The 14,373-nt window shown below is 48.1% G+C and overlaps 1 protein-coding gene across 9 annotated transcripts in view; it reads right to left on the reverse strand.

Annotated features, from left to right (window-relative positions):
- UBAP2 (ubiquitin associated protein 2) overlaps positions 1,030–14,373 on the reverse strand; it is a 91,700-nt gene continuing 78,356 nt past the window's right edge. For 7 of the 9 annotated variants that reach the window (XM_021380010.1, XM_021380006.1, XM_021380005.1 and 4 more), the window contains 7 exons: positions 8,769–8,847; positions 7,180–7,394; positions 6,231–6,330; positions 6,040–6,150; positions 4,530–4,597; positions 3,211–3,402; positions 1,030–2,193 (listed from right to left, as the gene is read on the reverse strand). In XM_021380010.1, coding sequence (XP_021235685.1) covers positions 2,098–2,193; positions 3,211–3,402; positions 4,530–4,597; positions 6,040–6,150; positions 6,231–6,330; positions 7,180–7,394; positions 8,769–8,847 — 861 coding nt within the window. In that variant the 3' untranslated portion in view covers positions 1,030–2,097. The remainder of the gene's footprint in view (positions 2,194–3,210; positions 3,403–4,529; positions 4,598–6,039; positions 6,151–6,230; positions 6,331–7,179; positions 7,395–8,768; positions 8,848–14,373) is intronic. The other 2 variants (XM_021380008.1, XM_021380007.1) reach the window with 1 other exon arrangement.

Below are 14,373 nucleotides of genomic sequence, written 5' to 3' on the forward strand. Positions count from 1 at the left end.
AGCTGGGCATGAGCCAGCAGTGTGCCCTCACAGCCCAGCCAGCCAGCCGGATCCTGGGCTGCATCCAAAGCGGCGCGGCCAGGAGGGCCAGGGAGGGGATCCTGCCCCTCTGCTCTGCGCTGTGAGACCTCACCTGGAGCACTGCATCCAGAGGTGGAGTGCTCGGCACAGGAGAGACGTGGGCCTGTTGGAGTGCATCCAGAGGAGGGCCACCAAAATGATCTGAGGGGTGGAACAGCTCCCTACGAGGACAGGCTGAGAGCTGGGGCTGTGCAGCCTGGAGAAGAGAAGGCTGCGGGAGACCTGAGAGCGGCCTGCCTGTATCTAAAGGGGAGCGACAGGAAGGAAATGGCCAGACTCTTCAGCAGGGTCTGTGGTGACAGGACAAGGGGAAATGGCTTCAAACTATAAGAGGGGAGATTTACACTGGACATAAGGAAGAAGGTTTTCAGTCAGGGTGGTGGGGCGCTGGCACAGGTTGCCCAGAGAAGTGGTGGATTGCTCATCCCTGGGGACTCTCAAGGTCAGGGTGGAGGGGCTCTGAGCACCTGGGGGGTGCAGGGCAGTTGGACCAGATGGCTGTTAATGGTCCCTCCCATCTCAAACAATTCTGTGATATTTTTCCGCATGGAAAAATAACAAAATAGGAGGCATTACTTTCAGAGCAGCCCGAGAAAATTAGGCAATGTGGTGCCACTGCTGGAAGCCCTCAGGGCTGAACATGCCTAAGGCCAGTGCTGGCGCAGCTCCCCTGGTCCCCTGTAGATTTCATCCTTCTTGGTCTTGGCCAGATACAGCCTCACGCTGCTGTCACAGCGCCTGCTGCCAGGAGCAGCGCCAGGCTCCCTCTGCCTGCAGCAGCGCAGCCCCGCGGGCACGAGGCCGCACTCCCTCTTCCCCCTCCCCGCTGCAGGCACCGTGGGTGGTGGCAGGGTGCTGTGCCCCCCTCCCCACCTTTGTTCAGCACCCACAGCATCCCTCCCTGCTGGGCTTCGGTGGGAGGGCTGAGAAAACACGCACAGACAGCAGTGATATGATCAGAACTTTATTAGGTGGAAGAAAGGCTAAGAAAAAATGAAAACTCCTAAACCACCCACTGCACTGTGCAGGACCACAGGACCAGGAGGTGCTGTCCTGGTCTCTGTTTAGAAGAAGTGGGGAGGGACAGTGAAGGTCCATCCAGCAGCTCTGGCGCTCCTGGGCAGGGGGCTCAGGGCAAAGAGAGGAAGAGACACAGTTTAGACTTTTATTTAAGAAACTGCTACATAAGTTTCTGCCTCAAATGATGCAAAGGAGTTTCCAGGACACACTGAGCCATCCGAAGTCTCTTGCTCAAGGAAAAAAAACAAAAACAAAAACAAAAACAAAAAACCAAAACCAACAAAAAAAAGATATTAAGAAAAAAAAAAAAGAAAAAGGTCTTATTTATTTAGAAATTGAAAAAGGTGAGGGCAGAGCTCCCGGGCTCAGCGGCACTTTGCTCACTGTGGCCACCACAGGAGGGAGGAGGGAGACAAAAGAAAGGGGCAGGCCCACAAAACATCATTTTTTCTTTTTTTTTTTTTTTATTTTATTTTAAAGTAACAGCTATAGGAGGCGTGGGGGCAAATATCAAACCAACAGGACATGCCTTGATTCTGTTTTAAGGAGCCAGGCCTCCTTACTTGCCTGAATTCAGAACTGCGTTAAACAAATGGGCTCTCATCAGCTCCAGTCAGAATGGTGCAGTTTTGTCTCAACAGAGATAAAAAGCCCACAGAGCTTAAAAAACAAGAAAGGATGTCCTGGTGCAGATGGGAAATGGATAATTAGTTTTCTACAAAGAATAAAACAGGCTGCAAGGTGCAGAAAACCACATTTAGGCTCTATTACATTTACAAATACATACATAAATATATTACATACAACAGCAACTCAAAGAGGAAGCGGGCGAGTCACACAGAGGATGATGGCTGCAGTTCTCCCCGCACAGACATTTGGCTGAGCAGTTACTTCTCCTAATAATTCCAGGAATGGGCTTCGGCTTTTCTTTTCTTTTTTTTTTTCCTTTATTTCATTTTTCTCCTTTCATTCTCTCCCTCCTCCCCGATTTCGGATTTAGTTTGTCCAGTATGGAGAAGTGCCGTAGGCGGTTTTGGTAGCCTGAGACTTTTGCTGCATGGTGCTGGGCTGGTTGCGCTGGCCAGATCCTCCCTAGAACCAGAAAGGAAGCGACACTGAGGTCATGGAGTGTACCCAGAGAGGAGAAACAAAGCTGCGAAGGGTCTGGAGCACAACTCTTATGGGGGGCAGCTGAGGGACCCGGGATTGCTGAGTCTGGAGAAGAGGAGGCTTAGGGGAAACCTTATCGCTCTCTACAACTCCCTGAAAGGAGGCTGTGGCAAGGTGGGGGTTGGCCTCTTCCCCCAGGTGCCAGTGACAGGATCAGAGGTGATGGCCTCATGTTGCTCCAGGGGAACGTCAGGTTGGATATTAGGAAACATTTCTTTTCTGAAAGTGTGGCAATGCATTGACATGGAGGGTGGTGGTGTCCCTGGAGGTGTTCAAGAAACATGGAGATGTGGCACTGATGGCTGATGGGGATGGGCTGGAGTTGGACTAGATGACCTTTGTGGTCCTTTCCAACCTCAATGATTCTGTGACATCAGCATCAGCCACAGGACCCTAGCACCCACAGGCTGCACCTCTCCGTGCTGTACCTGGCCAGGCACGGGGCCACCAGAACAGCAGGGCTGCAGGAGGTCAAGGAGCACTCTCAAGGCAAACGCACCAGCCATGGATGTCAGCATTCAGAGAGAGCAGTCATTTCCTCTTTGCAGACTCTAAAGCAGAACACTTTTTTTTTTTTTGCCCCCAGGGAAAATTCATAGTGAGGAAACACTCTGGCTGATGAAACCAAACCAGAAACTGGATCTGTGATGCAATCTGCAAGCAGACGCTTTGCTTTCTCCCTCACTTGCAGTGCAAACGCTCACTGCCAGAGAACAGCAGCAGCTGCCTTCACCCCTCTGCACCCACATTGTAACGGCCTCTTCTGAGCAGCACTCACCCCATAGCCCTCCCCAGTCTGCTTAACAGCACCAAGCCTGAAATCTCCCCAGGGCACCTTTCCAATGGGCAAAGCAAAAACTAACCAACTCAGAATAAAGCAAAGATCCCACACCAGGACGTGGGTGAGCACAACTTGCACTTTGTGAAGGGCTGGCTCACCTGTCCATCCTGCTGAAGGTGGTGATGCAGCATCTGAGAGTGAGGCTGCTGATGCGCAGGCAGGATATGGAGAAAAGGGGCTGGAGCATAACCCGGGGCAGCACCAGGATTCAGAGGCCCGGTAGATCCAAGAGCAGAGGGCAGGCTGAAGGGAGGCGGTGTGCCGGCGTGGAATCCCTGCTTGTCAAACGTCTGCACAAACAGGCAACATGGACATTGTCAGAAAGCAGCAGGAGCACACAAAGACCAGACAAGAACAAGAGAACACAGATCCTTGCACCTTTCCTACACTCCATGAGCAGGTCAGGCCAAACACCCACAAGCACTTCAGCAGATGAGTTTCAACTGCTGTTCTCGCTCTTATTTCTGCTCTAATGCCTGTAACTTTTAAAAAATGTCTATACTGTATTGATCACTGTGTTGTTTTCCCTGACCTCTTCTCACTTAGTGGGACATAGCATTGCAGCAGCTGCCTGAAATTGGCTTTTCATACCCTGAGAGGGCACAGACTACTCAGAGCAGCCTATCAAAATCACAAGAAATTGCGCTAACATTTTCCTCCCCGAGGCCAGAGCTCTGCCCCTGATGCTAAGCACGTGTCCAGGGGCTGCAGTCCAACCTGCAGTGGTGAGGCGCTGGCACTGCCGCCCAGAGCAGCTGCAGATGCCCCATCCCTGGAGCTGCTCAAGGCCAGGTTGGATGGGGCCCTGGGCAGCCTGAGATGGTGGGGGGCAACCAGCCCACGGCAGGGGTTGGGGCAGGGTGGGCTTTGAGGTCCCTTCCAACCCAAGACACTCTGTGATTTTATGATCACAGCCAGGCACATGGTGGGTCTCAGTGCCCTGTCAGGAGAACAGCTGAATGCCCCCATCGCATGCCACAACTCCTCCAGGCACTTTGTGTATGTAGAGCAAGAGACCCCAGGTGAGCAGAGTAGTGCTGGCGCACCCATGGGAGAGGCCCTCAGGTGCAAGGGTGGGCATTGCTGATTAGTCTGTGGAGAAAAGGAAACATCTTCACTCATCTGCTCTGGGGGCTATTTTCAACTAAAACCAGTGGTGCTACCGTGTTCTACCTGCACCCAGGGCACAGAGTGTGAGGTTGCATGGGACAGGGCAGGCAGCTTTGTGTGTCAGGAGATGATGTTGCAGATGGGAGAGACTCCTCTCCAGCAGCAAGCAGAGCCAGCCCAAGAAAAGCCAAAGCCCACTGCCACCAGTCAGCCTGGGACAAACCCCTGGGTACCAGCATCCCACTGAGCAGCAGGGAGCCACCAGACTGGCCTTAGGCCACTGGGAAGAGGGTCCAGCATTCCTCACCTGAGTCTTGTTATAGACTGAGCCACTGATATCAGGCACACCTGTGTTACTTGAGGTCACAGAAACACCTGGAAAACAAAAAGCCACTGACAATGAGAAAGCCAAGCAGCAGCCCGCCTGAATCCCGTGTGCCTGCTTTGCTTTGGTGCCTTAGCTGAGGCACCCGAACCTGCAGCCTCTGCCCCACACGCCCTCTGCTCTGCACTCTCAAACCACAGGAGTGAGAGGACGGGCACAGTCTCTGCTCCTGCTGCAAAGCAGGAAACCGGCCCACTGGGACAGGTCATCCTCTACACATAGCTTACAGCTGGGATTCAAAATCACTCCTAGCTGTGCTGAATGCTCATTTAGCTCACAAAAAACCAGCTTTCCCCTAGGATTAGGGATGCATTTGGCTCTATCACAGCATTCAGGAGCTTTCCAGTAATGCACTCAGCAGTGAGCTGCAGCATCTGCTACACGCTTGTGCCCCTGTCGTCACACATCAAGCTGAAGGGTGAGGTCTGCAACATTCCTCTGTCCCTTTAGAATTAATATCACTGACTCAGGCTGGCTTCCACACAGATTAGCTGGTGACACAGAAGGCTCAGAAACACTCTTTCACCAGCAAGTTGACTCAAATTGCCATGCATTTGTGGGCTTACAAAGACAGGATCTGATAGCTTCACCTGGATCAGAATAAAGCCAGTAGTTTCTCCAGCCAGTGAACCAGAGGACTTGACCCAGTAGGTTGGCACTGCCCTACACTGCACCCTTCCTAGGAGACAGCTCATTTGCAGGCCACTGAGGAGAGCACCATCAACTTTTGGTTGAAGGCCTACATACTGACCAGCTGGTGTTTCAGATACACACAAACGCTTGGTATTTGCTTAAGCCCAAGGATGAACTAGTTAGTGCCAAGCAGTTCAGTATAAATTTCTCAGGTCTAACTAGCATGTGCAGAACAAAGCTGTGTACATTCCTTAGCCTTGGCAGTTACAGAGGAAACATTTCCAGGCATGAAACAATGCAATGAGTTACGGAGCATACGGACAGCAGCTGAAACAACAGCCCAGAGATGTGTGAGCTGCCCTGCTCACTGAACACACAGCTAACTCAGGTGCCTACCAACAAACCCAAAATCAAAGTCAGCATTTGGCAGGTGATCATTTCAGCGGCAGCACCAGCTGCCTTGTCTTCAGCAACACAGCACTGCTGCAAGACCACTTACTCTTCACCAAAGACAACTCTGGCAGGGAATGCAGCTCACCACTTTTCCCAGGTGTAACTGAGGACAAAGCTGTGCATCAGCCACACAGATCCTTATGCGAAGTTCAGGCATTAGGCTTAGACGGAATTCTTGGGCCATTAGGAGAAAAAAGCATTTTGTATACGGGAGATGGAGAAACAGCTTGGATCTTGACCCTCTTTAAAGCTGGCTGCTATGCTGACTGGCACTGTCAATACTGGCAATACTGGGAGTTTGCCCTATAAGTCCCACTCAAGAGTAACCTCAAGTCTCATGTGTTACCTTTCCCAGGTCCAGTGCCAGCAGATTTGTTTTGTGCTTGAGATGACCCACTGTAGCCTCCTTTGCTGTAATCTCCAGCTGCCGTTCCCTGCGTTAAGTCATCATAGCCTGCTGGTGTGTACAAGACAACGTGTTACAGTGTGCAAGCAGCTCTGCAGACGCTTCAGTGAAAAGCACAGTGATGAGCATACCTGCTCCATAGCCATGCTGCCCATAGCCACTCGCTTGCTGGAAAGGAGTCGAGGCGGTGTTCAGATTGACTCCATGCTGCTTCGCTGATGCTGGAGGTACCTGAACAAAGGAGGAAAGGAACAAAAGGCGCTGTTAGCTGGGAGCAGCAAGCAAAAAGCAAACTCCCTCTGCCACCTAGTGGGGAAGGCGCCTCCAGCTCACACGGGAAAGGTAGTTTGGAGCTGGGAGCACTGGGATCACATGGGGGGGGTGATCCTACTGCTTCCAGCAGTAGCTTGCTGTAGCAGATCTATGCGAGCCACAAGCTTCTTGTTACAGCTGCCCCTGGTTCTGCATCACACAGTCTTTCTTCCCATTGCATTGCAATCACGTCTCAGAACAGGCTGCATATTTCTTTCATACATGTAATAAAACTAACCACAAGCAGCACATTCTTATCCAGAAACCAAAAAGGAGCAAACGAAATGCTCTCCAGAATCAAACAGCGCACCAACCAGCTCCCACCTGCGGCTGTTTCATCATAGTCCTACAGTGTCCTAAAATAGACTCACCTACCCTTCTGCCTGGAGCAGCAGATCCTCACAAATAACTTCCTCCCTCCTGAGACTACCAGCGCTGCTCCACAGCTTCATGGGGTGTCACTTCCTCTAAAAGGTGTCCTAGGCACTCAGCATATTGACTCGGCTTTTGGTCTCTGGTTCTCTAGAGGCTGAGGGTTTTCAGGAACACTAAAAATTTATAAGCTGCAGCTACCTACTACTTACTGTAACCTGTGCCCATGACTTCTGGCCTTTCAGTTTCCTCTTCTCTTGGGGAAGGGACAGCAATTATTTTCTGAAGCTTGAACAAATTTTTTGGAGATACCTTGCAGAACAGGGAAGGTTTTGCTGGGAGAGTAAAACCAGAGCGGCACAAAGGGAGAGTTACAGCCAAGGCTATGACACTTACAAACATGGTTGGACCATACTGGAACGCACTGGGTACACCTGGAACCCCAGCATAGTAAGGTAGCCCGGTGTAACTGTACCCTGGCGGCAGGGTCGGGTTGAGGAAGGGCTGCTGAGTTGTGTGGTGAGTCTGTGTCTGGTTCTGCTGCGGCTGGGCTAGTGTGGTCGCAGGAGCAGGAGAGGCAGAATCCCCACGGCCAAATTTTGTTACATCACCTGCAAAAGAAAGAACTGATCAGAAAAACGGTCAAGGCTTTTGCACAAGGATCCTCTGTGTACAAGTTAATGACTGCAACAACAACAAAAAAAAGCACACCCTATACTTGAAAGGCTGTGGGTTTCCATGGGAAGAAATCTCCTGGTCTCTATTCCTGACAGCACAGGTACATTGCCCGTTTGTGGCACAGAATTCCATTCTGTGACTAACTAATCAATAAAATGTAGACACTAATACCTACCTTTTTCATATACATTGAGTAGATTCATTACTATCAGACCACTGCAACAAAATATGCTAAAAGCAGAAGTATGGTAAATAGCTGAAGTGCAAATGGTTGTTGGGTTAAAGTGTGACTCTCCTGGATGTTACACTGATTAGCTAAGCTTCATGGGCTGACAGCAAGTTAGGATTTACAGGCAGTGATGGGCATATTTTTGTCAATGTTTGTTTATTTGTGAAGCATGACTAGTTAGATATCTGGTTCCTCACACCACCAAAGTTCTGGAGACAGTAGCTGAAGGCCAGGAAAGCAAGGCTTGCATCGCAGACCACCTTATTGAAGAAGTAGGAAGGGAAATTTGGTTATTAACCCAAAATCAGCCTCCCAGGAGACTATGATGCAGAAAACTTCAAAAAAATCTTTTAATTTTCTGACAGCGTTCAGAACAGCCTGTTTATGTGTTGGGTTTTGTAAAGCATCTGCCTCACATCTGTCTCTTCCTGACCAGTATTCCCTTTCACTGGTTGCCAAGAAGCATGACACGATTTAATACCTGCATTATAGAAATTATAATTCATATGGCTACAGTTTTAAGCTGTAATCAGATGGCAGTGGAAGAAAACCACTTGCTGAACATGCTGTAATGTAATCTCTGCACACTGACAAATGAAGAACTAATGCAAAAAGTGAGGAAGGGTTTCTTAGACCACTTTTGAGAATGAAGTCCGTTAGACTAGGAAGAGGACAGGAGAAAGACTGAAAGGGTTCTGAAGGGGTCTATTCCACTGCCAAAAGAGGAAAGCAAGCCAGCAGCATTTCAAGAAGACAGATTAAAGTGTCAGGTATTTTCCAAGCACCTGTATGTGCACGGGAAGGGCACTAGATGGCATTGCCATTTACATTTTTAACAGTCTTGCACATGTTCTCAAACACTATCCAACTTTATCCCAGAAGAGGCCCCATATGAATTACCAATCAGAACTCTACAGAAAAATCCATGCCAAAATTGTGAGCAAGCTTTTATTTGCCTACTTTGCACTGGTGGGGTATAATAGCCTACAGAAGGGAAAAACAATTACTCTTTCAGCTGGATGACCTGCATTCAAAAACCAGTGCATCTCACTTATCTTTGTCTTTAAATAGCACTCACCTGAGTATGGGTTGTTAGCAAGGCTCCCATCTCTGCCTGTCAAAGTTGCAGGAGCAGGGAATGTAATTCCATAGTAATCCTTAAAAAGATGCAACAGCATTTATTAATAGTTGAAACTATAAAAGATCTGAACAGTTCTTACAAACCCTGTCTTACAACATAAGAATTTAAAAGTAAGAAGTAAGAGAAGCTATAACGTCAGCTTCTGCTCAAGCTTACAACAGAGCTAAAGATTTACCTGGATCCTTGATTTCAAACTAAACCTCTTTTATGGACACTTAATACCATCTACAAACACTTCATCACTTAATGGTAATTTTACAAGTCTAGACAAAGCTTCTGCTTTAACCTGCCAAAGCATCTAGGTTTCAGAAAGGAAGTTTAGGGCCTGAGAAGCAAGAAGAATTATTATTTTTATTTTCCCCTTAAACACACAAACTGAGTCTAAGAGGTGGCTGCTGACAAGTGCACAGAGGTAAGAACAGCTTCTCAACACCTCCTGCCAGCTGAAAAGCCCTAGAGGTTATGCCTGTAAAGGCACAGAGGAGCAACGCTTCTTGCTGAGTATTCACCTCTGCTCAAAGGCAACAGTCAAAAGCTCTTCTCTCCCAACCCTCAGCTCAGAACTGACACCTTCCAGCAGGAGTGAGCCTGGAAGAGCAACAGGCCATGCGGGGTGCCAAAGACTTGAGGTCAGGACAGAACCATAACTGCAGTGTGGATAGAGTCTAATGGTCTTGCACCACCCCGTTCTCTAAAGTAAAAACATTACCTAGATAAAGAGTACACATGTCTAAGAAAACCACAGCAAACAGAGCTGATTGAAAAAATTTAAACTATTTAAACTATATGTTGCAGAATACTTCAGAGTAGTGGTTTCCAAAGTGGAGTGTCCAAGACAATCCCCTGCTGTGTGTGTGCTTTCAGTATCTAAAGAGGTCTGTAAGAAAGAAGGGGATTGACTGTTTAGCAGAGTCTGCTGTGACGGAACAAGGGGAAATGGTTCCAAACTAAAATGGGAGATTTAGACCGAATATAAAAAAAACATTTTTTAAGATAAGGGCAGTGAAGCACAGGAGCAGATTGTGCAGGGATGTGGTGGAGGCTCCACCCCTAGAGACAGTCAGGGTCAGGCTGGACCAGGCTCTGAGCACCGGATCGAGTTGTAGGTGTCCCTGCTCACTGCAGGGGAGTTGGACCAGAAGACCTTCAAAGGCCCCTTCCAACTCAACTGTTCTTTGATTAACTTAAATGCTCACAGACTCCACAATGAAACATTCATTGGTACCAAAAGTAAAGTTAATAACAATTAGGGGGATGGGTGCACAGACTTTTACTGATTTTTAACCAATAGGGTGCATGATCAAAAAAGCTGAAATATAGAGACCATGCCTTAGATCATTCTTCTAGGTCTTATACAGAAAGTTAGGACAGCCTTCATCCTGGCAGGCCTGCACCCCAAGATGATAGGGCACGCTAACAAAAGCAAAGCAGCATTTTGTTTTCAGTTTGGGTGAAGAGTTTGCCTTTCACTCTCTGGGTGAGCTGTGGAGTAGCACACTACGTAGTGGTTTTCCTTCCAGTGTTCACTTGTTCCTCACCATTTCTAATCCACACAGAGCTAACGTTTTAACCACTCTTGTACCCATTTTCACACGTTCTCCAACATCGGAAAAGCATATTTCTTCACAGTTATCCCTGCAAATTCCCTGACATCTCAAATACTTTCTCAGATTTAACGTTACCTTCCACACTGCTGCACTTGTATGTTACTGCCCCATTTCCTACACACAGTCCTTCATCACTGAACATGAAATAACTTAGCAAAGATTTAGATTTATTGTGGGCACTTTCTGTAACTTGAAACCAAGTTATATTTCATCATCTGCTCCATCCCAACTAATTCCCATTTTACCAACTTCAGCATCAGTCACTTAACAATCCACAAGCAAATTCCTATTAAAGATCTTACAAGTTTAGTAGTGTTCACTGCCATGAAAATGCCATAAAAAGCAGATTTGGAGAACATAATGAAAAGGCTTCTGGAAGTATGAACTGGAACAGAATTCCTACTATTATTCCCTATATAAGTTGCACAAAATATAACAAAATTCACCTGAGAACAGAGCCTAAGTGTTTCAATTATTCCTACTGCCCCACAAGTGGGGAAAAAGCGGTAGTCCTCCTTTGAGTTCCACAAATCTCTACTTTACCCACTTACACACACACATCAAAAACAGAAGTCATAGGAAAAGAGCAAGACAGTGAACCATCACAGAACATCTTAGGTTGAAGGGGACCTTAAAGATCATCCATTTCCATGCCCCTACCGTGGGCTGGTTGCCCCCCACCAGCATCAGGCTGCCTAGAGCCCATCCAACCCAGCCTTAAACACCTCCAGGGATGGGGCACCCACAGCTTCTCTGGGCAGCAGTGCCAGCGCCTCACTGCCCTCTAAGCACATAATTTTATCTTAATATCTAACCTAAATTTCTCCTCTTTCAGTTTAAAGCCATTCCCTCTTGTCCTATCATTATCAGACCATGTGAAATGTTGGTCCCCCTCCTGCTTGTAAGCTCCCTTCAAGTACTGGAAGGCCACAGTGAGGTTCCCCTGGAGCCTCCTCTTCTCCAGGGTGAACAAGCCCAGCTCCCTCAGCCTGTCTTCATATGAGACATGCTCCAGCCCTCTGATTGTCTTCATGGCCCTCCCCTGGATCCACAACAGCTCCGCATTCCTCCTGTGCTGGGAGCCCCAGGGCTGGACACTGTACTCCAGATGGGGCCTCAAGAGGGCAAAGGGGACAGTCCCTTCCTTCACTCTGCTGCCATCCCTCTGTTGATGCAGACCAGGACACTGTTGGCCTTCTGGGCTGCAAGTGCACACTACTGGCTCCTCTTCAATTTTTTGTCCATAATGGCCCCCAGGGCCTTCTGCACAGGGCTACTCTCAGCATGTTCTCCCAGTCTGTACACATATCCAGGATTGCCCCACCAAAGTGCAATACCTTGCACTCAGGCTTGTTGAACCTCATTAACTTAATATCCAGCCCCAAGAAAACATTAAAAAAATGCTATGTTCTTAGATTCAATGATTCTAAGAACTCCCTGAATTGGAAGGGACCCAGAAGAAGCCCAACTCTTGCCTCCACACACAGGACCACCCAAAATCCAAACCCTATGTCTGAGAGCAGTGTCCAACTGTTCCATGCCCACCGCCCTCTGGGCAGAGCCTTTCCCTAACCCCCGGCCCTCCCCTGGCACATCTCCATGCCGAAAAATAATTGAGAGAGGTCTCATAATAATATCAGCCAGCTCTCTGAGTACCCTGGTATCATAGAATCCTTAGTGTTGGAACAGACCTTTAAAGGTCGTCTAATCCAACTCCCCTGCAGTAAGCAGGGACATGCAAAGTTAGATCAGGTTGCCCTGGGCTTGATCCAGCCTTGCCTTGAAATTCTCTGGGGTCGAGGCATCAACTACATCTCCAGGTAACCTGTTCCAGTGCCTCACCACCACCACTGTGAAAGACTTTTTCCTTACATCCAACCTAAATCTACCTTCTAAACTGAACGAATCCCCCTTCAGGCTCCACAGACCTATATGAATACAGCTGCAGCAGCAAATCACAGAATCACAGACTCATAGAAAGACCTGGGTTGGAAAGGACCTCAAGGATCATCAAGCTCCAACCCCCTGCCACAGGCAGGGCTGCCAACCTCCACATCTAATACTAGACCAGGCTGCCCAGGGCCCCATCCAACCTGGCCTTGAACACCTCCAGGGACGGGGCATCCACAGCCTCTCTGGGCAGCCTGTTCCAGCACCTCACCACTCTCATAGTAAAGAACTTCCCCCTGATATCCAACCTCAATCCTCACTCTTTCAACTTAAAACCCACATAAGTTCGGAGTTTGCTGGGAGTATATTGTTATTGTAAGTCATGATCTTCCACCCTGTGGTTCTTGGTGTCACAGGCCCCATGATCAGTGTTGAAGAAGGGGTGAAGAAGATAGTAAACATCTCTGCTTTGTCTGTGCCCATACTTGTGACGTGATCATCCTCATCAAGTAACAGACCTATGTTATCTTGGGTATTTATTATGCTGTTAACATAATTTTAAAAGTACCAACATATTTCAAACAATATAGGTATATCCTGATGTAAAGAAGGTGCATGGGAGAACACATCCGAAATCAAAAAGGAGATATCAGGAATATCTCCTGATGTCAAGTGTGAGAGAAAATGACTGAAAAACAAGAAGTGGTCTAACATTACAGATTTAAGCTTAATCAACTAGCTCATGAAGTACCATGCACATCAAAGTCTGTGGTCCCACAACCACTTCTACCATACACGCAGGCGAAAACAGAGCAGCAGAAAAGATTACAGCAGACAAGATTATATAATCCAATAATGCAAAGTCAGAATTTATCATACTAATATGCACATTAAGAAGTTGAGTTGAATTAAAAAAAAAAAAGAATGCCCCCCAAAAAGGGAACTCCCATTCTGGTTGCATCAGTGCCTCTCACAGCTGGAAATATGCCAGACATGGTGACATGTGCATATGGACCTCTGCCCACTTTCACTTTCAATATGTAAACAGACTGGCACCTTGAACATCAGTATTCTCTCCTGGGAAATGTTGTCTGCTGTACATACTGAGTAGTAGAAATTTCCCCAGTAAATGCAAAACATTGTTAGAAAATAACAACCAGAATGAACACAGGAACGATTAATGACAAAACCTTCCCAACCATCAGACATAGATTTCCATACATTGAAGAGAAATAACTTGGATGGTGCAGGGGAAAAGACATTGTATCTTGGTAGGCAGGGAAGCGTGCAAATCAAACTTAGAACAAGACAGTGCATGAAAGCAAAAGAAAAACTCCAAAACGCACAAAGAACAGTTGCCTCAAAAGCATCTGCCTGAGCACTTTCACATCCCGCATTTAACCACAACAGCCTGGCAGCAAGCCTGGCCACAAGCAGGCACGCTAACAGCAGAGCTAGGCTGCCTCTGCCTCCAGTACTGCCACCACGCGGTCTCACCTTGACAGGCTCAAGAGAAGCCTAAGGGAAAAAAGCAAATAGAAAGCAAAACTACAAACGGAAACAAGGGAATTCTCTCTAGATAATGATGAAAAGAAACATGTAGCACTACATAAAGCCGGCCTCACAGCAACANCCCCTCTCCCGCAAAGACCCCTGGGGAGTGCACCTCCTCCCCTCCCCCTCAGAGGGCCACACCAAAAAAGGCAGTTTACAGTAACCGGGGAATTAACTCTTTAACTGCCCATACCTTACATGATGTAATGATGTGGAATACCAACAACAAAAAATCACAAAACCATAACAAACACTCATACGGCAGATGAGAAGTCGAGCTCCTCTCACAGCCTCCTCCAAAACCCTCAGCACCCAGTGACTGTCCCCAGCCAACAGCAATGGCCACCCAGCGAGAGGAACCAACGGCAGCTTCAGCTGGGTCAGCCCAGCACCGCTCGCTCAGCCTTCCACCACCCAAGGGCCACAGCGACAGGGAGACAAGGCATGACTGAGCCCAGGCCAGCAGCACCATGTCAAGGCCTGAGCCTGGG

The sequence above is a fragment of the Numida meleagris genome, chromosome Z (assembly GCF_002078875.1).
Source record: "Numida meleagris isolate 19003 breed g44 Domestic line chromosome Z, NumMel1.0, whole genome shotgun sequence".
Classification (NCBI taxonomy): Eukaryota; Metazoa; Chordata; class Aves; order Galliformes; family Numididae; genus Numida; species Numida meleagris.